The sequence below is a fragment of the Leptidea sinapis genome, chromosome 21, assembly GCF_905404315.1.
Source record: "Leptidea sinapis chromosome 21, ilLepSina1.1, whole genome shotgun sequence".
Lineage (NCBI taxonomy): Eukaryota > Metazoa > Arthropoda > Insecta > Lepidoptera > Pieridae > Leptidea > Leptidea sinapis.
Window position 1 is genome coordinate 6736780 of NC_066285.1, and position 27564 is coordinate 6764343.

At 35.6% G+C, this 27564-nt stretch overlaps 1 protein-coding gene across 1 annotated transcript in view; it reads right to left on the reverse strand.

The window, feature by feature from the left end:
• LOC126970444 (protein O-mannosyl-transferase Tmtc3) overlaps nucleotides 1–26498 on the reverse strand; it is a 245922-nt gene extending 219424 nt beyond the window's left edge. Inside the window, exon 1 of the mRNA XM_050816331.1 lies at nucleotides 25853–26498. Coding sequence (XP_050672288.1) covers nucleotides 25853–26155 — 303 coding nt within the window. The 5' untranslated portion in view covers nucleotides 26156–26498. The remainder of the gene's footprint in view (nucleotides 1–25852) is intronic.
• Nucleotides 26499–27564: the final 1066 nt, after the last annotated feature.

Below are 27564 nucleotides of genomic sequence, written 5' to 3' on the forward strand. Positions count from 1 at the left end.
TCACGGGATAGAAAGAGAGGCAACTTTTAGGTGAATAAAAATGTAGTTTATTAGCGCTCTGCGATCTGAATTATACCTTATTGTATGACGGCAAGAGTCTTTATTTCTTTAATTGATTTGTCATAGTGAGACTTCTGTAATTGTACTATTACATATTGTTTGCCTGAAGGAACAACATAGCATTTTTATTATACAATAAGGCCTTCTAAGTACTCCTAACCAGTTCATTTCTTTATGGAAGAGGAGTAGTACGAGCTTACGGGTCACCTGACGCTATGTGATCAGAGCGGCCCACTCTCTCACCCAGAGGAATGACAAGAACAATGGCGACCTTTGCCCTTTCTAGAGAAAGAATTTGATTATTTCATTAAATTACTAGCCGACCCGACAGACGTTGTTCTGTAGGTATGTAATTAACGACATACTGTTTTTTTATGATAATAAGGGACGAGATGAGCAGGACGTTTAGCTGATAGTAACTGATACGCCCTGCCCATTTAATGCAGTGCCGCTCAGTATTCTTGAAAATGTAAAAAATTCTGAGCGGCACTACAACTGCGCTCGTCACCTCGAAACATAAGCCCAGTAATTTCACTAGCTACGGCGCCCTTCAGACCCAAATACAATAATGCTCACACATTACTGCTTCACGGTATAAATAGGCACCGTTGTGGTACCCATAATCTAGCCGGCATCCTATGCAAAGGAGCCTCCCACTGGTAAATCGTAACTTTACGTATTCTTTAGAATTTTAATGACTTATTTAGTTTTTACCCTCGCGTTACGTAATGTTGTTTCATCTACATATGACCAAATCTTAAAAGTAATCTCAATTCTTATTACTAACTTTACATTTTATTCGTCCCCAACATACCTCCTCTGTTTATAGAAACCTTAATATTAAGACTTAATCACGAATAGCGTAAAAACCAGCTATACAATATTGTAATAGTTATTGTAAACAAATCGTGCTACAAGTAAATATTCAAATAACACGTTGCATCTGAATTACAAAGCTGCAAATCGGCGAGAGCACAACCCTATCATTTGGAACTCGTGTTCGGATTTCGTTAAAAACAGGCTCACGAGTGCCCTATTTCACACATCAATAGAGTTTGCCTGGGAATTGGAATGACACATGTCACAGCCATTTATCAGCCCATTTGCAAATTCAAATATGTAGCTCTCCAGTACGCATGTTTACGCGATAACTGGACAACCCTTTTTGTGTCGGAACTACTCCCAACTATTTGTGCCGCGGATTCTAAATGACGAGGCATTGACATGTCAATTTGAAACTGCATTAGCTCAATATCAAATTTAAATAATGTAGCAAGCGTAACATCTATATATTTAAAAATGAATTGCTGTTCAGAGACCGGCTAGACCGATTTGGCTAATTTTGGTCTTGAATTATTCGTGGAAGTCCAGAGAAGGTTTAAAAGGTAAATAAATATGAAAATGCTCGGAATTATATAAAAACAACAATTTTATTATTCCTTTGATGTGTCCCCCGTCGTTCAGAAATCAAATTGAAAGAATAGTTTAAAATGAATAACTTACTAGAATTTATATCTTTATAACTTTCTCAGGAGGTAAAAAAGAAACTTAATTTTATATACAGAACAACGTCTGTCGGGTCAGCTAGTTGGTATATAAAAAGAAGAAAATATTTCACCAGTGGGAGTCACCTTTGTACAGGATGCCGGCTAGTTTATGGGTACCACAACGGCGCTTATTTCTGTGAACGTTTCTGCGTTTCGGTCTGAAGGGCGCCGTAGCAAGTGACAATTACTGGGCAAATGAGATTTAACGTCTCAAGGTAACGAGCGCAATTGTAGAGCCGCTCAGAGTTTTGGGTTTTTCAATAATCCTGTGCGGCACTGCATTGTACTGGGCAGGGCTATCAATTACCAACAGCTGAACATCCAGCTCGTCTCTTCCCTTATGTTCATAAAAAAAGAAGATACCAATAGAACACCGTAAGACAGAGTGAAGCGGTTCGGGAACATATTAAACAATAAAGGCGCCAAATTACACGAAGGCGTTAGTAAATCTGCCCCACGGGACAATAGTCCATGTAAGGTCAGATCTAGGAAAATACTTACAAAAATCAAAAGTACGGTTTGCAAAGTGATGAATGATTGCTTACGTCACGCATATGTATAAACCTTATCCACTGCGCGAGGTTACATTATTATGTATGTATTCGCTCTTTGAAGTTAACAAGATGTGAAAACATTTAACACTAAATAGGTTATACTATTCCAGACGAGGCAGTTGCGGAAATTTGTATCAGATATCTCGATATCTATTGCGTCGTATTTCTTTAGTGTCACAGACTATCACCAATACATCAACATATTACAGAAAATATTTGTTCCAATACATAATTTCTTTTAAGTACCCTCAGTGTGCGCTTTGAACTTGCCCATGATCGATTTTTGTAATAAAAAACTTAGTAGGTGCGTTTCGATGCACTTTAGGTTCAGGTGAGTTTGAGCAGTCAAATAAAAATTTACGAGACTAATTTATGTAAAATTTTAACAAGATATACTTTAATAATTATGTCATATATAACATCGAAGACATTCAAAAGCTGGCAGGTATGACTTGGATGAAGACAGCAAGAGATAGATCTTTGTAGAGAACACTTAGCTCCCTAAGTGCTATGCTGGAAAACGAGACACTTAGAAACCGATGTCTACTATAATAAATTATTATGTATAAGTATTTTTAATACAGTTGCTCAAAAAGTGGCGTATTGCAGGGACGTACAGCGTTCGGGATGTGGGCTATTACATACTCGAGCTTTTTCTTTACCTTTACCGAACTCGTGCGTTCTCTTTCCCAACTATCAAAATAATGTCTATTAAAAAGAAATAACCAACCACAAAGTTTTTACAAAACAAAAAATCATAGAAGTTTTTATGATTCATGCAAATATTTCTAAAAAGAAGCTACTAATTTGTTTCAATATCAGATTTTATGATTTGATTCAATAAGTTAGGTTAGGTTTCATTTTCATTTCATATCAATAAAAAAATCTACTGAAGACTTGTCAGTATGGGCATAGTTCCTTTTGCCTACCCAGAATGGGTGAAGAAAACAAAAAAAAAACTCTGCTCATATTCTTTTACGGTTGGCGCCATTTTAGTTAAGTTAGTTGAGTTTATTGTGTTTTTATTATTCTATTAAATTGCTTAATTTTTTCGCAACTGTATTAAAATAGTTGTCCAGTACACGTGCGGAACCGTCATTGCAACTTGTTCCGACTCTCAACCCTCACCTTCGGCTTCGCCTCGGGTAGACATTTGTCGCAAGTCTATGCAATGACAGGCTTTCCACACTCGTAATGAAATAAACTATTTTATACTAGCTGACCCGACAGACGTTGTTCTGTATATAATAAAAAAAAATTATATGAATTTGTCAATAATATATCATAACATCAAAAATTACTTCGTAAAATATGCACCCTGCTGTCGTAATGAAATTGTTTCACAGCGGAACTGTCAAACCGTGCGTCAATAAATTCTCTCATAGAAATTATGTATGGACACAACAAAGGAAAAACAAATTTGTTGTTTTTATTTAATTTAGCAGCATTTTCCTATTTATTCACCTTTTAAACCTTCTCTGGACTTCCACAAATAATTCGAGACGAGCAAGATTAGCGAGACTAACGAACAGCAATTCATTTTTATACAATATATAGATAAACAAATTAAGTGTAATTAACACTTATTTATAAACTGTTAATAAATGCTATTATTATTATTATTAAATAATTATACCTATCTGCATAAGAAGAACAGAAGAATATTTTCAATAAATCAAATTAGTTTTTTTCTTTTAATAATATAATAATAAATAATACTGCTACTTATCTTTTCTTAAATTGATATTATTTTAACTAATGATTTAGAAATGTATTTTATAAAATTTGCACGTCATGAATGTGGCAAACATGTACTTTATAATATTTATGTAAAATCAATCTAACATGTTTATGCAAATTAAAACTTTGACTATGAAAAAGCTGTTGTATTTCATATTTTTAGGCTGCCATAATGAAGTTTTCACTTCCGACATTTTTCTACTCTGGGTTATACAACCAGCGCCACAGTGCGACATTCCTTTATCGAGCATCTGGGAAGTTTTTCCAACATAGAACAAACACATTAAGGGATCTCTTGTCTCATCCGGAGGCAAAGCTCGAAGGCGAGATAAAGTGGTATGCTGACATTGATTTATGTCTACGTTTGTTTGTCGGGAGTCCCGGACGCGGAGACAGCCCGCTGCGAAGTCCCGGTTCTTCCCGTCCTCTGGACCTCAGATAGCGTGCATTGCAAATTAACAAACGAATTTGCTGCTTACGGAAATGTAACATGGCTACGGATTTGCGTAACAAATTCTGGACTTACAGTCAGCTTTCGTTGCAAAACTATTTCTCTTCTGTATTTATTTAGGGAGAACTTTTCATTCCAATAAAGGAATTTGCTTATTACAGAATGTAAGTCTTACAGAAACGACTTATTCTTATACCACGAAATTAACTGTAAAATATTAAGGGTAACTTATAGATACACTAAAGTTTATTTTTTACGTTTGTTAACACATAATATCTCCATCGTTTACTGACCCATTTGGAATAGTTATTTCTATTTGAAAAGGTATTCGAGATTGCTCTGTTTGCAAAAAGGGTTTGAGACCTGATACAAATAACTTTGTGTTATCAAGCATTTGTATATTAGGTCATCGAATAAAACGCTATCTTGACAATAAGCACTTTATTAGAATATATTATAATGTTTTCACTTAATATTTGGCTCAAAGAACCGATATGTATTTGAAGGCATCTCAAAACAGGCAACCTCTGGTCAACTGTTGAGGATCAACTGACTTGCTGATCATTGAGAACTTACTGAGCAAAGAGGAGGTTAAGTTGTCAGGGGGTAGATTAGAGAGAAACAACATTGTCTATGGAATTAAAATAAAGTAAAGTAGACTATGATTTTAATATTTGTAACATGTTATATCAAGTATCTGGGACAAATTTATAATTATTTTATAGCAATAGCAATGACAGTACAGTACTGTATATTTCATTGAAAAGAGCGCAAAAAAAGGATGCTGGGATAGTTTGCCTTGCGACGCTTTTTCTCTCCCAGAGCGCCATTTTTGTTTCCGAAGCGGTAGTAGTGTCTAGTATATTAGAAATGACATCAAAAAGTATTCTAAAAGAATCAATTTTGAGAAAATAAATGCCTTTTTATGCCTTTTTTTGCCAATCTGCAGAGCGAGTATACAAAATAAGGTACTTTTGCAGCTTAGGAGAAGCATAGTTGTTCTTATAATTCGTCAAAAAAATTCCCACTCTATTTCAACAAGGAGGACAAATGAGCGTACGGATCAACTGATGTTAAGGGCTCACCACCCCCTACATTCTCTTGCAACACCAGAGTATTCACAGGAGCGTTGCCTGCCTTTTAAAAGGCTTACGTAAACACTATTTTTAAGGTACCCTCCGTATCGTCCTGGAAATACCGCACAAGAAAGCGCATTCCATAGTTTGGTTGTACGTGGAAGAAAGTTCCTTGAAAACTACACTTTAGCGTACCTAAGCACTTTTGCGTTTAGTAGAAAAAAAAATCTATGAAAACTTTTAAGTGATACTATTATAATTCTAAGCAATTTTATGATAATTTGTTAACGAATTAATATCAATTAATTGTTTAAGTAAAAGTTAAATTCAACTACAATTCTTTTTGAAATTAGTTTATGATCTTTACAGACAAAACTCTTAAGCTATGAAAATAGCGAAATCGATTGTGTTAAACCTCCAAAAGTTATACTAACTAGGTCAGCTGCAGAAAATGCTTATATTGGAATAGTGTAATAAATATTGTAAATTGAAGTTTGGGATGCTGAATTCCTATTGTTTTATATAGGAACACTAAATCTGTTGTTATATTTGTTGGATGCAATGACTAATTGTAACAGTTACCACGACCATCATGTTCACGAAGCATCCTCACATACACAACGACTTCAAGCTCTAAAGGTTGATGTATCCAATATACCATAATTTATATTTATACAGTTAATTCTTTAAAGTACTTTTTATGAAATAATTTATATTATTTAAAGACGACTCATATAATTAATGCAGCGCCTTACAAACTAATTTGTTTTGCATATTGTACAATTTACAGTCATTGTAAAATACACAATTTGAATGAATATAGAGGCCGTTGAGTTTCTTCTGTTTTTCTCACGAGATCAACTTTTTACGAATGTATGGTAAATTCGGTAAGTAATTTAAAAGAAATATTTGTAGTGACGATTTAAAAGCGCTTAGTTTAAGCCTAATTGAATAAATTTTAATTGACTTTGACTTGTTTGGATTATAATAAAGAATCTTGATGTAATAGGAACAAAGAAGACTTAGGACTTTGGAGAGCATTAGTTCGCGATTTCTTGATGTGAAGCACTAATCAGAAGGAATGCATTGTAAATTGTATGGTGACATAAGCTAAACCCAGGCAGCGCCTTTGGAAAATATTTCCGTATAAGTATAAGAATATAAGTACCTCGGATTTATAGTCAATAGGGGAGCAAATACAGAGGGAACTTCACCAGAACAGGATGGCTCAAGTGGAGGACGCCATGTGATTCAAAAATACATGTTAGAACAGCTAACGAGCACTTAGACCGTCAATGTTATATGGATCCGATTGTTAGGGGACATGGAAATATGAATACCAAAAAATGATGGAAAATGATAAGATCGGTAGGTAACAGCATAGCGAAGTACGGGCAGGAGCCTCTTGCCCCTTGGCAGGAGCTGTCTCTCCCTAGAAAATGTAGAAATGCTCGCAAACTATAATGTAATGTAATGATTCTATTGGCAGTATTTTATATCATTGTACTATGAAGGGTTATATTTAGATTCGCATTAAGATACATTCTTGGTTTGTCTACGCTGTCCCTTTATAAAGTTCGTATAAGTAGGTTATTTTAAACTACTCTACATGAATCCCTCCTGGTGGGTGAGAGTCTCCTCCAAAGCACTCTAATTGTCGCTATCCTAATCAATTTCTCTCTAAAAAGGTCCAATTCTCTTTACTTCATCCTCTCATCTTGTCATAGGTCTGCTTTTATTCCTTTTTCCAGGCGGACTGCGCCATATTGCAATTTCCTTAGTCCATCTTTGATATTTATTTCATTCGTGCAACTCGTTCACTAATAAAGAAGGCAAAAGAGGCAGAAGACGCTCTCAGACTATTAGGCCACAAACTGTCAATAATAATATGTTGACGATGGTCTTAGATCACTGACCTCTACTATATACCACTGGATGTCAAAGTGCTTTTGTGCCTGTTTGATATTCGCCATTTTGACGCTGTTGGCGATGCAGCGAGAGTCTGCGGTACTAAAACTAGTGTTGTCAACACTAGTTTCCTCCTTTAGTACCTCAGCAAACATCGATAGATGGCGGGAAACTATTTATAAAATAACTGTGTACTTTATTACGTTAATTCTAGAAGTATAAATAACAAGGAAAACAAACGAAATTAATTCAAAATACAAAAATACTTCAGAGTATTGCACGTTCCTTCGCAGCCATTTGTACTATACGTCAAAATTAGTTCTCTGGACGCTCGCGAGTGGCGCTTCAAATTGGCACAAAAAAATTGCCAGCAAACATATGGAACAGCCTTTCCAGTGGTATTTATGCAGTGGTTTAGATAGATGATGCAAAGCTGTCAAGAGTTGCGTTTATGTATCAGGAGGGCTGACCTCAAATAGAATGATGAATTTCTTTCGCCAATTTGGTCGCCCGTGATTAAATTGGAGGCACATAACACATAATTTATCTATGTTTATGATATCTATGATAGATACCAAGTGGCAGATATTTTTAAACATACAACATGTTTTTTTATTATTAATAGAAGCGACGAGACGAATAGGACCTTCAACTGATGGTAATTGATAGGCCCATTACAATGCAGTGCCGCTCAGGATTCTTGAAAAACTAGGCACAACTGCGCTCGTCACCTTGAAACGTAAGATGTTAAGTCTCATTTGCCCAGTAATTTCACTAGCTGCGGCGCCCTTCAGACCAAAACACAATAATGCTTACGCATTTACGTGGTACCCATAATCTACGAGGAATCCTGTGCAAAGGAGCCTTGCACTGGTAAAAACTAAAATATACATTATATAATACATACAAAATTTTAGTTTCAATTATTAGCAAAGTTTAACAGAGCATGTGGCACGTCAAAGTCACACATAGTTCGAGACTGGCTACGCTGTACGCTCACTTGGACGAATTTTTAGTTGCCGCACTTTGCTACTTAGCGCAGCGGAGATCAATCCTTAATCTAAATATGTAGATAAATAAATTCCAATTTCAGTAACATTCACTTAATATCTGTCTGCTTAAATTAACAAAACACACAAAAAATTTACCCCCTTATTCATAATGGTCCGCTAACTTACAACAGCCGCTAAGGAGTGTTTTTTCTCATTCTGACTTAGGACAATAGAAGAAGACAGAGTGAGAATTAGCAAGGCTTTAAGTTAGCAGACTATTATGAATAAGGGAGATAGTGTTTATTAGTTTTATTTATTAATTACGTTAGGCCATGACCAAAACAGATGAACAACCACAAACTATATAATGTTCGACAAATATTTGCCGAGTTCAATTATTTCCGTGTAACACGCAAGTAATAATTATTATTGTAGTTGATCACAATATGACGAGTTAAGCATGTTTCATGTTGTTGGTTTTGTGTCACTTTTAATTTGTACCGTCGACAAAATAGGCAAAAAGTATATATTATTAAAATAATTTATAAATACTGATAAGTTTAAGTCTGTTTTATATAATTGTGAAATGATGCATGTTTTAAACTAATATAAAATTCTCGTGTCATGGTGTTAAACATTTAACATTGGGTAGGTCTGAGAATCGGACAACATCTATTTTTCATCCCCCCAAATGTTAAGGGTGGTCCACACGATTTTTTTTTTAAATTTTTTGACATTTTCTTTTTAAATTTGTTTGATTATGGGTCAGCATTAAAAAGTACATACAACTTCAAATGTTCACTCATCTACGATCAACAGTTAATTTGTATCGCGATTTTAATATCGGCAATACAACGTTTGCTGGGTCAGCTAGTAAATATATAATATTATTGATTTCTTATTCATCTACATTTAATTCAATTTGTTAATATTCCGATAATATTTGCATTAATTTTAGTTAAATATGTTTGTGCCTATTTTTTTGAAATGTGTGTAACACCTATAATTAAGCCAACAATTTATTATTTATTGTAATAATGTTATTATACTTTTGTTAGTGTTTGTCTTGTTGGTATTAAATAAATAAATAAATTGACCACATTGCTGATATGATTATTTTAAAATCATTTAAAACAGTTTATATTTGCAAGAATAACATTGTACGACAATTGGTGTAAAAAAATTATGACAGATACTTAGGAAATGTATGTTCAAGCGAATTTCGACCTACTTGTTAAAAGGCATAAAGGCATTTTTTTCTCAAAATTGTTTCCTTTAGAATTCTTTTTGATGCAATTTCTAATATACTAGATACTACTACCGCTTCGGAAACAAATTGCGCTCTGAGAGAGAAGAAGCGTCGCAAGAGACTCTCCCAGCATTCTTTTATTTACGCTGTTTATTATGACTTTAGGAAAGTGACGTTATGGTGCGCCACGATTCTATTTAGTCGATAGTACTATCACTATTAAAACAAAGTCCTCCGCCTCGTCTGTCTGTCAGTCTGTTCGCGATTAACTCAAAAACTGCTGCACGTATTTTCATGCTGATTTCACTCATTTCTCGAGGAAGGTTTAAGTATATGTTTTGTTATGTTTATATATTCGTATTTGTATATATTAACGATATTTGTTGGAGGTTTCAGAAAAAAATATCTGCCTGGGAGTTTTAAACGAAAACACTGTCTAAACCCTTAGAGATACAAATAAAATATTATATACAAATAAAATTTGAAAAACAAAATTTTATGAACGATACGGGATTCGAACCCACGACCTTCGGCGCGTTCCGTGCCGGTGCTCTAACCAACTGAGCTAACCGTTCGAGTACCGCCTCGTTATAAAATTCTGTTTTGCTTTGTTCAACTCTCAGGTTGTGGCTTCATCTACAGGATCTACTTTACAGTTGATAACCTGCTCAACCCCAATATTTGCATATTAGGAAATTGACTTGAGATGTCGCTCTTGTAAATCTAAACAATATGTTATGTTTTTAAAGTGATAACCCTCACTTCTAGGATTACTTTGAAAACATAACATATTCCTTAGAGATATACCAAAATAATATATAGTGGAATTGTGTATCTTATATAGTTCTACAGAAAAGCCCGCGATGTCATATGTCTATCTCTTAAGGTTAACATACTGGGATTTTCAAGACTCCTGAGCGTATCGGTATCAATTACCATCAACTGAATGTCCTGCTCGTCTCGTCCCTTATTGTCATAAAAAAATATCCTTAATAAATTCGTTTAGTCTCCTCTTCTAAAAACCCAAAGTACCTAATTTACGGGGACATATGAATACAAAACAGCTAATTAATAATTAAATTACCTACACAGGTTGGCAGCGAGCAGCGCCCATATGACCTCATAAATAATCGCGTAGGGTTATGCCCTACAATGAATTACTCAGAAAGGTCGGGGAAAATATCAAGAGTAACATGAGCGTTAAGTTTCCCCTCACGCGAAACTCGAAAATATTCTCCTAACGAATTGAAAAATAGTTGCGTATTCGTCATAAATATTGAGTAACTGTCATCTGTCTTTGCTTCACTTCAAATTATCAAAGACTAGCTGACCCGGCAATCGTTGTTTTGCCACATAAATTATTTTAAGTGGTCGACCGTTTTTTTTCCGACTTACATATCAAATCCGACTACTATGAAAAAGTCTTTTCATTCTTCGGTTTAATATATTAATATAAATACAAATTCAAATATTGTTATTCAAAGTAGGATTTAATATCATTTATTGAATGTCAAAGACTACCACTATGATACTCAAAAAATTGTAGTTTTCTATTGGACGTAACAAACATACACACACACTCACAAACTTTCGCATTCTCAATTCAACTATTCACCACAAAGAAATCTATTATATAAAATGAAAAGAAAACCAAATACTAACCTATGTAATAAAAATAAAAACGAAGTAATTCCTTATAATTAATTAACTATTCACCACATGTTCAGATCTTGTGCTTGCTAGTCGATAAGAGATGGCTCTAGTTGTATTCATTAGTAACAATCACACTTTTTTATATTTTGTATAATTCAAACTATAGTTTTATAAATTATAGCCTATTTGTTATTCTGGTGTGTAATCTATATTATAGTAAAGTTTCATCAAAATCTATTCAGTAGATTTTGCGTTAAAGAAGTTCAAACATACATCCAGACATACAAACTTTCACATTTATAATATTAGTAGGATATCCGGACGACCGAGCCGTGCTCGGATTTTAAAGAATGGACAAATCTTGAACAAAAAAAAACTAGTAGGACATCTCGATTCGAACCGGGGTCTACTGCTATCCGGATCACCCCATGCCACTATATACCTACAAGACTATAATAGCTCAGATGGGACATTGGGTAATCCGGAAAGCAGAAGACCCCGGTTCGAATCCAGATGTCAGATTAGTTATTTTTTGTTCAAGTTTTGTACATATTTAAAAATCTGAGCAAGGCTCGATTGTCCGGATAAATACAAGATATATTTTTTTTTATTAACCGCGGAACGTCAATGTATCATAAATCAATAGGTAAAATTACTCGGCAAATGAGACTTAACATCTTATAATTAAAATTTTTAGGTTTTTCAAGAATCCTGAGCGGCACCGCATTGTAATTTGTAAGGCGTATCAATTACCATCAGCTGAAAGTCCTGCTCGTCTCGTCCCTTATTTTCATAAAAAAAATTCATAAAATAAGTTTTATATTTGACTAGCTAATGCCCGCGACTTCGTCCATGTAAATAAAGGGTTTTTTAAAAATAATACGCAAGTTTGGAATTGAAGATTATCTCATGTCCTATTCCAGTTCCGGTTCCCGTTTTCGCTCCCGTTCCCAACATATAATATGAATCTTATTTCGAGGAAGATTACTACTATACCATTTGTAATAGCTCATCAAGGTGTTTTTCAAATAGCCCGCGGGAACCATGGATTTTTCCGGGATAAAAAGGTCGCCTATCCTTTCCCAAGCTCTAGTCTATCGCTGTACCAAATTTCATCAAAATCGGTTCTGTAGCACCGTCGTTAAAGCGTAACAAACAATCTCACATTCACATTAATAATATTAAGTAGGTATAATAACAAGATTTTTTCTTATCGCAGCCGTAAAATATTCTAAGTTATCTTCAACACAATACTATCAAATCTTTATTCAAAAATTACGTAGTCTAATAAAAATATCATCGTACAACAAAAAGCTGAACAAAGATTTTTATCGCAAAAGAAATAAGGCGAAATAAAACGAGGGTAGTACAGTAGGTATTGAAAGGAAATGTCAGTCAAGGACATAATCAATACTTGTAACAATGGTTTGCACTCAAAGTAACATGGGGGATATTATGTTCAATGGAGATAAGGGGATCACAAAGATTTCATTACTTGGATAATAATATGAAGATATAAAATACTTTCATTATCATCAGCCGGAAGACGTCCATTGCTAGACAAAGGCCTCTTAAAAATTAAAATAAAGAAATAAGAAAAAATTTGTGCGTCCAAAGTACACATGTTAGAAGTGAAACCTGCATTGTGCATGAACCACAAAACTGCATAAGATAAACTGTAAAATAAGTTCTCATGGTATATATCACAGTTATCTCTCATTAGTCAAGAGTCTCATTAGACCAATAACATCACTAGCTACGGCGTCCTTTTTAACCAAAACAATATTCTCCAGTGGGAGGCTCCTTTGCACAGGATAACGGCTAGATCATGGATACCGCAACGGCGCCTATTTCTGCCGTGAAGCAGTAATGTGTAAGCATTATTTTGTTTCGGTCTGAAGGGCGCCGTAGCTAGAGAAATTACTAGGCAAATGAGACTTAACATCATATGTCTCAAGGTGACGAGCGTTATTGTAGTTTCGCTAAGAATTTTTGGGTTTTCAAGATTCCGGAGTACATTGTAATGGGCAGGGTGTATCGAATACCATGCTCGTCTCGTCCCTTATTTACATAAAAAAGCAATGCTTAAACGTCACTATTTCACGGACTTTCAGACGCCGATTAACAGAAAGCTTTACACTGTAAATTTATAATAACAAACACAGCACAATTATTTAGAAATTGACGCAAGGATCCGATACGGAGAATGATTAATATTTCACGCCAAATAAAGCGGCGTACACATGACACGATACTCAAACAAAATTGAGGAAATATTGTGTAAATAATTGTCTAGTGGATTTTTGATTTGGTTGTTCCGATATTTTATGCACAAGCAATACTCGATGCTTTCTATCTGTATGAATATTTTACTAGCATTATCATACATGTACATATTGGTACTCAATTCTCATACATTTTTCAAGTTATCATTCTCATACCGTATGTTTTATGTTATCAAATTATTCATCACATTTTTCTCTTTTAGGTTGTGTTTTTTTTATGGAAATATGGGACGAGACAAGCAGGACGTTCAGTTGAGGGTAATTGATACGCCCTGCCCATTACAATGCATACGCTCAGGATTCTTGAAAAACCCAAAAGTTCTGAGCGACACTACAACTGCGTTCGTCACCTTGAGACATAAGATGTCAAGTGTCATTTGCTCGGTGATTTTAATAGCTACGGCGCCATCAGATTGAAACACAGTAATGCTTACACATTACTACTACACGGCAGAAAGAGGCGTCGTTGTGGTACCCATAATCTAGCCGACATCCTGTGCAAAGGAGCCTCCCATTGGTAAACTAGCAACATTGCATGTGTGTATGTGATTTTTTTATGTTTCTAGAAAATTCCGGTTGGTAGAAATGTTTGTTTTATATAATATGTTTCAAAATGGACAATGAAACATCATGAATTTACTATTACTGTTGAATAACGGATTACAACAACTCTTAAAATCATTTTAAGAAACAAAGCAATATTTGACTATTCTCCGAGTGTAACTAACCAATGAGCATTCAGTTCCTTGCGCCCCACTCACCTCTGTTGGTTCACTTAATTGTTTAATCATCATTAATCTTAAAGGTTTTAAAGCTTAAAAAAAATATGCGTCTAGATTGAGACTCTTGTTGTAACCGATAAAAACAGGCCAGGTTTAATACTTTCGTGTGCGTGAAGCAAGCTAAGTCTTACACTTGCGATTTGTATATCACTTTGTGTTAGTTTGCGTGCATTACTCAAAATAGAGGTAAACTCTAAACTCAATTTGTTTCTACGTTTTCACAGCTATCATAGTCTATCTAGGCGTGGATACCAAAGATCAAGATCTCTTGGCCTCTTGCCGTCGTATACCCTTCTTTGATACCCTCTCTAGAATATTAACCCTTTGGGAGTCGGCCTTGCTTATATACATATATTGGTAACATGGTGTAGATTTGGATAAAGTCTTTTAAAGACAATTTCAATACGTTTCCACAAATTACTGGCTGACAAATTCAAATATATCGTATTTGTTATAAAAGACTTTTATGTTTTCTTATTACACAAATAAAATTTGAAAAACAAAATTTTATGAACGATGCCGGATTTGAACCCACGACCTCCGGCGTTCCGTGCCGGTGCTCAAACCATCTGAGCTAACCGTTCGAGTATCGCCTCGTTATAAAATTCTGTTTGCTTTGTTAAACTCTCAGGTTGTGGCTTCATCTATAGGGTCTACTTTACAGTTGATAACCTGCTCAACCCCAATATTTGCATATTAGGAAATTGACTTGAGATGTCGCTCTTGTAAATCTAAACAATATGTTACGTTTTTAAAGTGATAACCCTCACTTCTAGGATTAATACACAAATAATAATAATGCAGTTCGAGTACCGGTTAGCACAGTCGGTTAGAGCACCGGCACGGAACGCCGGAGGTCGTGGGTTCGAATCCCGATTTTCGAATTTATCCTAGAAGTGAGGGTGAACACTGTAAAAACATAACATATTGTTATCTTATTACTGAATTTACAGCGATATGCTGATGGATCCCGTGGTTATAAACGACCACATTAATTAACAAGTATTTTGTATGAGTTATAGCCATCCCCAAAGTTTAATGCGGAAAGCAAAGTTGGTCCCTTCTGTCATGATCAATTAACGCGAATCAAAAATTCTATTGTTTATGGCGAAACATTTTAGTAAAGGCGGAACCAATGTGACATTGGAAACAGTCCCTTTTAAGTTTGAAATATATATTTCTCATATTTATTTATATGTACACACAACAGAATTACAACAAATACATAATTAACAAAAAAGCTATCAGCTAAATACAAGATAGGCTGCAACTCCACGAGGGTGTGTACACAGCATGTTTAGCATAATTTAATAACTATTAAAAACAATAATAAAAGCAATTTTAAAACTAGCTTTAGGTAATGTAATATTATAAAAGAAAAAGACAGTGAAAATATATATTTGGACGAATAGACCTGAATAATTATGGTAAGGGTATATTAAGATTTTTTTATATAATTAAAAACTAATTATTGGAATTTATGTAAACTAGATTTCCATTTACAAACAGCTGAACTGTGGATGTCAGGTTCTTCACTAATCTCGAGTAGTAGGGCATTGTATTGACAACAAATTCTATAGACACGGTCATAGCCCGTTCTGTAATAATAACGTGTCCTTCTATGGAAGAACGGAATGGTTCAAGGCTGTTCATGTCTTGAAGACCGATTGGGAACGCTTAGTTGAATATCCGACTAGAGCAGGGGTGCTCAAGCTTGAACTGCTGGCGATCTACCTCAAAATTGTTAGACTACGATCGATCGGCTCTGAGAGGCTTCAAGTATGTGTGATGAAGAATTGTCGTCTAGGTAGAGTGTCATGATAACATAGATATTATTTTAGTCAAGGTAAGTGTAGGTCTGCTCTTAATTGTCAGTGAAAAAGCTCATAATTATTATTCAAAATTGCGAGTTTATTGGTTCTTACACGTTCTAACAAACGCGTTCTAAAGTTCTAAGCTTAACTAAATAGTGACTTTGGATGTTGCAGCGTGACACTGCATGTCCTGAGCATACTTTTCATAAGATGGTACGTAATTACCGATTTTAGTTTATCATACCGGATATTTTTCTCGAGATCGACTCAAAAAGCACTCGCGATCGACCAGTCGATCCCAATCGACCGTTTGAGCACCCCTGGACTAGAGTATTTTGAATTAAGTCGTTAGGCTATGCAATTTGCGACGACTCTCGAAGCTCAGTAACTTGAAGTAAGATAGCCTTTCCTCATATGTAGTCAGTTCCCTTTTTAGACCAAACCTAATCGTATATACGCGAAGAAGACGTCTTTGAATAGACTCAAGCATATCAGTATATGTATTATATTGAGGAGACCAGACAATGGAGGCGTGCTCGAGTTGGCTCAGGATTAGCGACTGAGAAGCCAGATAGCTTATTACATTTCATGGCCATTGCTTCAAGGTGATATTTAAAAGTAAGTTTCGAGTCAAAAGCTACATCTAGATCCCGTAAAACGTAAAATCATATATATGTATGTATATAAAGCGAATGCTGAGTAAGGATTGAAGTAAAATAAGATCAAGATTGAAATGATACGAAAAATAAGTTCTCGGACTTTCCCTCAGGGATTGGGGCGTGATATAAATGGATTGAAATGCGAAGTGCAATTTTTGCTGACCGTACATTTAGTAACAGGGCGTCTACGTTTCTCAGAACAATGGGACATCACAAATTAAGTATTTTACAAGAAAGAACAGTAAAACCACCAGGCCACACGACATTTCAGAAGGGTTACTAATATGCTCACTGAGTACTCCTTTAGTAGGAGATTGATAGTAGATTTATCAGTGGGAGGCTCCTTGGCACAGGATGCCGGCTAGATTATGGGTACCACAACAGCGCCTATTTCTGCCGTGAAGCAGTAATGTGTAAGCATTATTGTGTTAAGGTCTGAAGGGCGCCGTAGCTAGTGAAATTACTGGGCAAATGAGACTTAACAACATCTTATGTCTCAAGGTGACGAGTACAATCGTAGTACCGCTCAGAATTTTTGAGGTTTTTCAAGAATCCTGAGCGGCACTGCATTGTAATGGGCAGGGCGTATCAAGTACCATCAGCTGAATATCCTGCTCGTCTCGTCCCTTATTTTCAAAAAATGACGAAACAAGCGGACTTTACTCGAATGAGCGTTACACAGCCAAGCGTGACGGCTCAGTCTCATTCACTACAAACATAATAGTGCTCAACGCGCCTTAATAGGTTTTTAAAGATAGAGAACAATCACATTAAGCTAAAAATAAATCAATTCTTTTAAAACAATACAAACCTTTTTCGTACGCCGCAAGGCTTGACAGCAAAATGTTTATTCATTACGAAACTCAAACGACAGATCAAAACCTGATCCGTGTTCGCAACAGGGTTAGCTAAAAAGTATTCGCGGACTGAAAGTTGTCCAACAAAATATCAGACCGTCGCGTGCAAAGGAACGCGGCGAAAAACATTTGACACTGACAGATGCGACGGGAGAACCTGCTAACACCAGCTGGATTTTTGTGCAGTCCCCGAATTGTTACAAAAACATATGCCTTTGTATTTTTGTTTCATGTCAAATCAATGTTAATGTATACAACTGGTTTTAGGACCAATTAAAATCGTCTGTTGTGTTAATACGAATACGAAATACTTACGAATACGGAATACGAAAATGTATATTCTTTGATCAAAAGACTGGCAACGAAATATATTATCCCTACTTATCTAATTTATAAAATTCTCATGTTTCGGTGTTTGTAGTTAAACTCCTTCGTAACGGCTTGACCGATTCTCATGAAATTTTGAGTGCATATTGGGTAGGTCTGAGAATCGGACAACATCTATTTTTCATCCCCCTAAATTTTAAGTGTTCCACGCCAAATTTTTTTTAATTTGATTCTGAGTCAGCATTAAAAACTTTCACCCAACAGTTACTTTTGTATCGCGATTTTAACATCGGCAATACAACGTTTGCTGGGTCAACTTGTATTATTATTAATGTGAATGTAAGTTTGTTTGTAACGCAGGAGATACTAATCCGATTTTGCTGAAATTTGGTACAGCGATAGACTAGAGCTTGAGAAAGGACAGATGCATACATTTTATCCCGAAAAAATCCATGGTTCCCGCAGGATTTGTGATAAACTAAGATTAATTTTGTAGGTTTATTTTGCCATAGCAAAATTCCACGAAATAAGATTCATATAATCAACCATGCACAGTAGGTATACACAATGAACTTTTCACTAAATCCATTAAATTTTACTTTAAAGATATACACAGCCTTAATGTTGCACAATACGTTCAGCTGTATGGCTAAAGATGCACTGCTATAAGCATATTTGAGTGACGCGAGCTCACGAGTTTTCACCCTGTTAAGTATCATGATACAAGTGTTTTGTTAAACGGAGAGCTGATAAAACCGGTGGAATCTGCTATATTTATTAGCATTACTCTGGATTCCAAATTACCATGGGGCCCCCATATTGAAGGATTGGCGAACAGACTTAGTTCTGCAGCATACGCGGTTAAAAAGATTAGACAATTAACTTCGCGACTTTAATTATTTCCATAGTATTATGTCCTATGGTATATTGCTATGGGGCAGCGCTGCCGATATTTATACAATACTAGCTGACCCGACAGACGTTGTTCTGTATATAATAAATAAAATAATGTTTTTATATGATTTTGTCAATAATATATCATAACATCAAAAATTACTTCGTAAAATATGCACCCTGCTGTCGTAATAAAATTGTTTCACAGCAGAATTGTCAAACCGTGCGTCAATAAATTCTCTCATAGAAATTATGTCTATTTATTCACCTTTTAAACCTTCTCTGGACTTCCACAAATAATTCAAGACCAAAATTAGCCAAATCGGTCCAGCTGTTCTCGAGTTTTAGCGAGACTAACGAACAGCAATTCATTTTTATATATATAGATTTGTACTGCAGCAACTTAGTTGTCTAATTGCGGAAACAGGAGTCCCTTTACGAATACCAATACTATAAGTGCGCAAGGGACTCATCTCCCGCTAGTTCTGTGATGATAGCTGAAGCCAATCTCTCAATATAATGATATTGAGCGATTGGCTTCAGTGTGAGTTCAGCTGAATATGTTATGTGAAGTCACGTCCAATACTGAATGAATTAAGTAATGAACGTTCCTATTTTTTATCACCTTCCGGTTGCTACTCGGCTATGTAGAGTTATTATTTCTATTTTGAATGAACTGTGTATCTTAGATCATTTATACGCCTAGACTATGACAGTTGTGAAAACGTCGAAAAAAATAGACTTTAGAATTAATCTCTATTTAGAGTAATTCACGGACACTAACACAGTGTCATACAAATCGCGAGTGTAAGACGTAGCTTGTCACGCACTAAAAGTTAATATTCCTGGCCTGTTTTTATCGGTTGTCTAACAGCAAAAGACTCTGTCTAAACGTCTAAATTATCTAAGCTGTGTATGTAGATACAATAGGATCCGGGAAATTAAAACCTTCTAAGCCGTATCACTTGAGGGGCTAGCCACAAGGGTATTAATATATGAAATAATTAATGTTTTTTTAATACAAGCTTTCTTGCGCCCGTTCTTCTCAGATATGCAGAAAAATTTTTCGAATGGGTGCCAGTTTTTGACATTCCATACCCTAAATGATTTCAGTCTATTTTGAATAGGAAAATATGCCATTTACTATTTATTCATCAAAAAAGTGGGCCTACAGTTAAGAGATCCACCATTTTGTAATGTCAGTATCGCATAAACAATTTTTGAGAAATTTCAATAAGGATTGCACTGCACATTTGACGTTTCTTTGTTTATGTTATTATGACGTCACGGTCATGGCGGCTCCCTTTTTGGCACGACTATTTATCGTTTAACTTCAAAACAATTTTTCTTAGCGTACAGTGGAATCATTTTGAGGAAATAAAAATACCAGTTGGCTACCTAATCGTAAAAAACAAAAAATAAAATTTGATTTTTTTTTATGAACGATGCAGGACTTGAACCCACGACATCCGGCGTTCCGTGCTGGTGCTCTAACCAACTGAGCCAACCGTTCGAGAATCGTATCGTTACAAAATCTTGTTTGCTTTGTTCTCTCAGGTTGTGGCTTCATCTACAATCGAAAAATAGCCTATTAAGAAGCGGTAAATATGACCAAAAATATAGGTGATTATAATCTTAATTTATAGATATAATTATTTGTACAGTGGATATGCCTGCAACACTGACAGGACCTCTAAATAACGTGTCATTATCTTTACTATAATAAAACCACATCAAACAAGAGACCAAAAAGTAATTTATGACCCCGTCTCTGCGCGCCCTCCCAACCCCGCCTTCACTCAATGCTTCGGGCAGAACACATTTAAATAAAAGAGGAAGCGATTATTTTGATTATTCTTCTATTTAAATACAGAATTAACCAATGTTTTTGTTACAGTAAGTTAGATACGTTTAATTTTGATCATGCACATCATTTTTGTCCCATAATCTGTAGACAAAACTAATGACTTATGATGACTAGTTTTAATGCGGATGTTAATACTACGGCATAAGAGGCGAGACTGCCTAAGTTAAATTAGAAATTGAGTTTAGTATGAAACGTGCAGTCATTTGACATAAATTTGAAATAGTAATTACATTAAGGTGACGAAGTACAATCCGGCTAAGTTTGAAAGCGAACAGTTGCTTAAAACGTCGTGGATCTCGGCGATCTCCGTTTTTTACAAGATTAAAGCCGTCATCTGTCAATCTGTCAATGACTGCGCGTTTCATACAATCGAGTGAATCGCTTTTTTTTGTAAAAGTTTCGCCAGGCTGACTAGTTTTAAGATACATGAAATAGCACGTCGCTAGATAAGACTATAACAGCTGTGAAAACGTCGATAAAAATTGAGTTAGAACTTCTATTTTCGCCAATGCACGCACACTTACACAAATTGTCATACAAATCTCTAGTGTAAGACGTTGCTTCTCACGCACACTAAAATAATATTCCTGGCATGTTTTTATCGGTTGTCTAACAGCAAGATACTCTATCTAGACGTATAAATTACTTAAGAACTGAACATTGAATATTTTTTTAAGAGAACACTATCTTGGTATTCTCCAAACAATATCGGAGCTAAAAAAGTACTATTAGTAATCTTATTCGCATAAAACACTTAGATTAAGCATTGGTCTCCGCTGCGCTGCAACTAGACACCGTTGTCGTAGTCGCAAAGTGCGGCAACGACAACGAAGCCCGCGTAAGTGGGCGTACTCTAGCCTGTCTCGACCAATGTTTTTTTTTTTATGGAATAGGAGGACAAACGAGCGTACGGGTCACCTGGTGTTAAGTGATCACCGCCGCCCACACTCTCCTGCAACACCAGAGGAATCACAGGAGCGTTGCCGGCCTTTAAGGAAGGTGTACGCGCCATCGGGATGAGTAGTCAGCAGAAGATCTAATAAGGACGGCATGTGGTTATCCACATCCGGGAGCCGCGTTGGCGACTCAACCAATTGGGACAGACCATACGCCAATGCAAAATTATGCACAGATCGCCCTGCGTAGTCTGTGGTACGTGATCCAAGCCATTCGGCATTGTGCCCGTTGAAATCACCCAAGACTACGATTTCAGCGGAGGTGATCTGAGCAAGCACGTCATCAAATGCCGCTTGAACGCAGCCCATGAGGTGATCTGTTTCTGCGTTACCACTATGGGACCTGTAGACACACGCATAGATGCGGACGCGGTTATCTAAATCTACGCGGAGCCAGAGAGTAGACAGGTCCCTACCCCCAAAATTGGCAAAAATGGCCTCCGGTCCTCGACACTAACCTATGCGAAACATAGCGGCACTAGGCCGCTACTTCACGCCGGTATTCTGTGCGAGTGTGGTAAGTAACCCGGACGAGTCTGGCCCGATTGTGCTGACGTCATAAGACGGCAGCGTGACTCTCCCACTTTCAAAAAGCCCGTAGTCGCCTCTTGCGACACCCTTGGACCTGGGGCTACGCTATTCTCTTTACGCCTCGTGGCAGCACAGGGCAAGACATGTGTGACGTTGAAGTGCCACATGTTCCGTTAACTTTTGCTAATAATTGAAACTAAAATACCGGGTTTCGTGGTAAAACTATGTAAAATAATACTACAAGAAATAAGAAAGACACTGCCATCACATATCATCAGTAAGTATTTTGTATTTTATTAATTTCAATGTAAAATAACACGAAGCGTATGTTACAAAATTTGAAAGATGCCATTATTGAGTGTCAAGATGCCAGGCACACAAGCATTTAATAGTTGCTGTAATAAAAAAGGCTATTGTTCTTAGGTACCAGTGGGAGGCTCCTTTGGACAGGAAGCCGGCTAGATTATGGGTACCACAACGTCGCCTATTTATGCCGTAAAGCAGTAATGTGTAAACATTATTGTGTTTCGGTCTGAAGGGCGCCGTAGCTAGTGAAATTACTGGGCAAATGAGACTTAACAGCTTATGTCTCATGGTGACAAGCGCAATTGTAGTGCCACTCAGAATTTTTGGGTTTTTCAAGAATCCTGAGCGGCACTGCATTGTAATGGGTAGAGCGTATCAATTACCATCAGCTGAGCGTCCTACATTATTTGCTACTTAGTGTGAGATCAAATCAATAGTAAGTAGAAAACTGTCCAGTACAATTCCATCTGTGATCTGTCCCATAGGAATCGAACTAATGATATCTTGTCCAAGAACATTAGTAACGCCTTTATAAGCATATTTTACTCTTAACTCGTTAACGATACAGTTTTAAATTGGATTCTCGTACTGTTTTTGTTAAGCTTTTACTGTAAATATGGCCGGAGCTCAGAGATATAACAATGTTTCATTTGTATGCAGTTTATATGTTAACTTTATTACTAGTTTCCACGCTGCGGAAAATCTAGTTAACGGGAAATAATGCGTGGAAAACAACGTTTGTTACTTTGATTACAAAATATATCTGTATCAATTACCTATTATATTACGTTTGTTATTCAATATCATATATATATATTCAATATAATGTTTGGCCGTTGGAAGACCTGAGAAGGTTTATAAGGTGAATAATTAATATGAAAATGATCGGAATTAAATAAAACAACGATTTTGATTCTCCTTTGATGTGGTCGTCGTTCAAAAATTAAAATAGTAGTTTAAAATGTACTCTCAGGAGGTAAAAAATATACTCAATTTTAGGTAACTATAGTAGGTAGATGAACTACAGTTGTTAGCTATCTATCAGATTATTTTTATGTAGTTTGATAAATCTTAAGTTTTGTCACAAATTAAATTTCTGAACCTAACCGTACCACAAAACTAAACATAGAATATCAGAAAGCTTTAAATTGATTAACAGACTGTATCATAACTATGTGTGTCTGTCAATATCAAATTGAAACCTCAAAAATGGCCAGTATTTCAGAAAATTTCTGTTTTGTAAGTAAGCAACATCTTTCCTTCATACCGAGCATTTTTTTTATTTGTTTTAATAAAAAGAGCCAAAAGTTAAGGTCTTTTATTTATCGATTGAGGCAATACGGAGTCTGCCGGGTCAGCTAGTACAATATAAATTTTTTATCCCTATTTAAGCATTGCCGTAACGGGATTTATGCTTTGAAATATTTCTACTAAGGACTATGACAGTTGTGAAAACGTCGAAAAAAATAGACTCTAGAACTAACCTCTGTTTTGAGCAATTCACGCACACTAGCACAGAGTTTCATACATTTCGCGAGTGTACGACGTAACTTGTCACGCACACTAAACTAGTATTCCTGGCATGTTTTTATTGGTTGTCTAACAGCAAAATACTCTATCTAGACGCAAAAATTATCTTAGTTTTCGCTTTGTTCATTGTTTAGATTAATTTAGAACTATTGTACTTGTGCAAAAAATAATAAAATGAAAACAATATAAACTATTTAATCCCTATTTAAGTATTGCCGTAACGGGATTTATGCTTGGAAATAGTTCTACTAAGGTAGCTTTTTACGTGTTAAGTACCGACCTATGTATTTTGAAATACATCTTATCTTAATATATATAAATTACGTGACACGTTGTTTGTCCGCGATGGACTCCTAAACTAATGAACGGATTTTAATGTGGATTACTTCATGGAGTGCAGTTTGGTCCAACTTGAGAGATAGGATAGTTGTTATTTCGATTTGGGACCCATAATTATTGTTATTTTCAATATTTGTTTTGTATGGACATATTTTCTATGAGAGAATTAAGTGACGCACGGTTTGACAGTTCCGCTGTGAAACAATTTCATTATAACAACAGGGAGCATTTTTTGCGGAACAATTCTTGATGTATTGAAATATTATTGGCAAATTCCTATAAAACCGTATTTTTTTTATTATCTACAGAACAACGTCTGTCGGGTCAGCTAGTAATTTATATTGTTCCACCTTTTATATTCTCTTTTTTAAATAATATTAAAATGAATTAGATTGGCGTATCTTTTTAGTGTAGGTAAGTAGGTAGGTTCGTCAAAAAGTAGAGCTTAGTTTTAATCATTCATTTATTTATGGTCTGTGGAACGTTTTTTTTTCAGTTTACAAATATGGATATGTCATATAGGTACTTTAATGGAATATAATATCAAGAACTCACGGCAATAATAAACTGAACGGACTGAGCTTTACAATTCAGATTTTTTTATGGAATAGGAGGACGAACGAGCGTACAGGTCACCTGTTAAGTGATCATCGCCGCCCACAATCTCTTGCAACACCAGAGGAATCACAGGAGCGTTGTCGGCCGGTAAGGAAGGTGTACGCGCTTTTTTTGAAGGTACCCATGTCGTATCGTCCCGGAAACACCGCACAAGGAAGTTCATTCCACAGCTTACAATACAATTACAATTCAGATTTATATTAACCAAATAAAACAATTTGGAATTATTCGGAACCTACTAAATGTTGAATTAGTTGCATCTGCATCTGGGCAACTTGCAGTACATATAATATATATTCTTTTATCTGGGTTTTGGTCATTAAAAATATATATATATATAATCTTCGTTGTTATAAAATCAAATCAAAATCACTTTATTCATGTAGGTCATGGAAATGACACTTATGAATGTCAAAAAAATATTTTTCATTACTTAATTTACTGCCACTTAAGGCTTGAGCTAATGAGAAGAAGTGGCAAGAAACTCATTGCCACTCGGTCAGGTTTAATTAATTAGGTAGGTAGGTACCTACCTACCTATCTTCCAAAGATGTTGGAAGTTGTTACGTGAGGAATATAATAATTTATCTATAAATTTTTGCAGACTTAGGTACCTATGACATCGCAATCTTTTTTGTGATAATAAGTATTAAAGCAATTATTATTAGCACGTACATATTATGTGTTTCAGTAAATTTATAATTTATATTTATATTATTAATATAGTAATACTTATAATAATGTATTACATATTTGAATATTGCAAACTTTTTCCATTTACATTACCTACTCGTTCTTATAAAGTATAGTAGGGTACTATCTAAAGAAATATCTTAAAAGGAATAATTTTTACCAACCTTATGTATAGGTGTTCCCCAGAAGTCATTGAGGAATATGTTCGAAATAGGGGTTTGAGGGCGTAAGTCTCTGTTTTCTTTAATCGCACTAATATCATCAAAAACGAAACCGCAGTAAAGGCAGTTGTGATACACTAGAATACACGCCAAGATCAGTATAGCGCCGAGCCCTCGTCTCGGGGGCTTTGGTATATCTTCAGAAACCGGTGGAGAACTGGTAGCCCGACGTTTAGAACGACCGGTTCTAGTCTTTACCGCAGAAACAACGCCACCGAACCTACAAACACCACTAACGCGATCCATTTCGACTCACAAACTATTTATAATACCCAAATATTCATATCACAACACTATCCAAATCCGAACATATCTTACAAATCCCATTGATGCCCGCTCACAATTCCTAGTGTATCAACGTCACATTCATAAATAAAAACCGAATTATACCACACGATGTTATTCTACTTAAAATACGGATTCCCGCGAGCCGAACGATGAAACAATTGCACGATTTGTTTGTTTACGTTGTAACGAAACACATGTCACTATTTTTAACGTTATCATTTAATTTGACATTAGTGTTTTATGAATTGATAAATCGCGCGCGGACACACCCGCTCTCGATGCCGTGTCGCCGACAACTGCCGATGAGCGACGAGCGAATGCCGCGTTGAGTCACGTGACCCGTCATTTTACTGCGGGTCATTTTGAGATCGCGCATGCGTCTATTTTGGCTGGCGGCAAAATAAATTTTAGAATTTGGTGATTTGGCAATCTACTGCTATATCTATTGATAATGTTTGGTAGTAAATTCTCTATTGTGCAACAATGAACTGATCAATACAGCATAATTACTCAAGATTAGTAATTTAATAGCCCAATCACCTTACGAAAAGTATTGGACTTGTTAATTTCCTACATAAACTGAGGATTAGAAAGGATAGGATGTGAATTAAATGCGATCTTCTGCATTAACGGTTAAAATGAGGGATCGACAAGGGTAGAACTTAGTACTGGGGCTGCCAACCTTTTTCTAAAGTAGAGTATTGTGAGTAGGTACTACTCTATTTCATGAAGTGTACTTCTTAATCTGTGTTACTAATATAGTACGCTAAAATACTCTTATTATAATAGCTGGCACATGGCTAATTAATAATTAGAACAAAAAATTTCATTTACTGTTCATATAACTGGTTGGCATTTGGTACCCATAGCCATAAAACTCTACCACTCAATCACTATTGAAATGAATGATTAGACAGACACGTGTAAATTGAATTTCGATGTGACATTTATATTATTTTTTTTTCTTTTTCTTTGGCACTGCAGTATTCAGCCAATAATTAAAAATTTCAACAATGATTATACTCATACTTATTAATTCGTACATTTTAATTGTCCTCTCTGAAATGTTAAATGTTTCTACTGCTTCCAGAATAACTTACCTACTTAAAATGTACTAGTGACAAACAAAAAGTTAATTACACAATTGACAAACATTGTTAATCATTTTTCAGCCGGAAGACGTCCAATGCTGGACAAGGCTTTAAAAAGTGGCCAAAATTTTAAAGAATACGAGTACATTGTCTGCATAAGATGGATAAATGAGTTTTTATTCGCCGCTGGTTTAGAATCGATGCATTCGTACGTTTCGAGGATATTCTTATCATTCGCCTCCAAAACCAGATCTCAAATCTGTAATAATTGTATTT